Raw genomic sequence first — 2,116 nt, forward strand, 5'->3', positions numbered from 1 at the left:
ATATACTTACATATAAGATATATATATATATCTAACAAACGACAATGTTAAATTAACATGTTTTAAACAAATTTCTTTGTAATGTATGCATGGTTTATGTGTATGGGTGGTGGGTGTATACATTGTGGTACGATCGGTATGTGAGTGTAGAGGTAATGTATATAATAATATGTGTGGACGGAGCTAAAAAAAAAAAACAAGCAGTAAAAATATCTGGAAGTAGTCTTTCCCAAAACACGCACCCACACGTACATACATAAATACATATATATGCATAATCATACGTGCATACGTGTGTATGTGTATGTATGTATGTATGTATGTATGTGTGTGTGTGTGTGCGCGTGCATACATAACAATTATAATAATAAAAAGCAAGGAAAATCAAAAGAATATTTCTCATCCACTATCACTTCTTAACCCTTCTCTCGCTCTACTCCACCCTAAGAGTTCCAAATAGAAACAGACCCCCCCCACACACACACACACACACAACACACAGATGCGTCCATGCACCGAGGTAGACATACGTAAAACAATTAGCATACATGAAAAACCCGCAGATAGATAGATGCACATACACAGATATGGACTTATAACAGACATATATACGCACGTACACACGCATACACATACACACATGCATGTATACACACAGATATACAACACAGACGTAGACACATACACACATACACACACACGTTCAGATATACATACATGGTAGGTACATATAGACATACACCCACCGATATATACATAGATATATGCATAAACATATTCATGCATGTACATACACATGCAGTCACAAACACACACCCATGGATATACACTGGTATACGTAACTACACACTCGTATACATACTCATAAGTTATACACATGCATCCATGGGCATACAAAAAGATATATGTACATACACACCCGTATATATGTGCATATACACACTTATAGACCTACATCTATGGTCATATACACAGATATATGCAGATATACCTGTACATATAAATACAGTTGCACACATACACATATGGACATATACATATAGCTATATGTAGAAACGTAATTATATGCACACAGTTACAAAGACACACTCATGGACATGTATAAATGTACCAACATGTGGACATGTATCTATACACTCACACACACATACTCTCTTTCTCTCTCCCTCTCTTTCGTACACTCACACACAGACACATGCACCCAATGACAGTTAGGGAAACATGCAGAGAGACAGAGAGGAGGAAAGGGGAGAGGAGGAGAGAGAAGGGTTGCATGCGCACAGAGCCACTTGCATCCGGATTAATGTTAAGTAATGATAATGTCGGGGCTACTGACCTGATTAAATCCAGGAAGGTATCAACGGAGTTAACTCTCTTGGTTGAACCATATCGTTTCAGTTTTTCGGAGCTCTTGCCACTTCCAGGCTGAATTGTTACGCACATGATAATTCCAGTCACCACAGAGATGATTGTGGTGGACGCGAAATAGCCGATAGTCCTTAAGCCCATTTTACCACAGGTTTTCGCATCGAGACCAGCAATTCCTGAGATGAGACTGGACATGATGAGGGGTAAAATTAACATACGCAACATCCTCATGAGCATTTCACCGGGGAACATCAGGTACATCACTTCACGTTTGTTTGTCATCATTGACGGCCGTACGGCGCGAACGAGAAAGCCGACGGCGCATCCGAAAATCACGGACCCTAACAACAAGATCAGCAGAAGGTTTTCTTTGCCCGCTGACAAGCATCGTTTCCCGAATTGTTTGCCGAATTTTTTCAGGTGTCCAGCACGACTCGTGTCTTCGTCGGGACTGCTAACGAAAACGTGAGTGTTCACCTTTCCTGAATTGCTTGATTCGTTCTCCATGGCGGGAAAATTGAAGAATCTTTCAAAGTGAAATCACGGCAATAGGATTACTCCAGATGTGAATACAGACTGACGTACTTTTGTCAAATAAATATATGTATATATACACGAATGTGGGAATGGATATTTGTATATATGTGTGTAAGTATGTGTATTTAATATATATTATAAAGTGTTGTGTGTCTATGGTTAAGTATTATATATGCATTTGTATATTATATAATATTATATATATATATAT

General features: G+C 38.5%; 1 protein-coding gene across 1 annotated transcript in view; it reads right to left on the reverse strand.

Annotated features, from left to right (window-relative positions):
* LOC106875823 (excitatory amino acid transporter 1) overlaps positions 1-2,095 on the reverse strand; it is a 269,880-nt gene extending 267,785 nt beyond the window's left edge. Inside the window, exon 1 of the mRNA XM_052970833.1 lies at positions 1,337-2,095. Coding sequence (XP_052826793.1) covers positions 1,337-1,875 — 539 coding nt within the window. The 5' untranslated portion in view covers positions 1,876-2,095. The remainder of the gene's footprint in view (positions 1-1,336) is intronic.
* Positions 2,096-2,116: the final 21 nt, after the last annotated feature.

The sequence above is a fragment of the Octopus bimaculoides genome, chromosome 9 (genome assembly GCF_001194135.2).
Source record: "Octopus bimaculoides isolate UCB-OBI-ISO-001 chromosome 9, ASM119413v2, whole genome shotgun sequence".
NCBI classification, from domain to species: domain Eukaryota; kingdom Metazoa; phylum Mollusca; class Cephalopoda; order Octopoda; family Octopodidae; genus Octopus; species Octopus bimaculoides.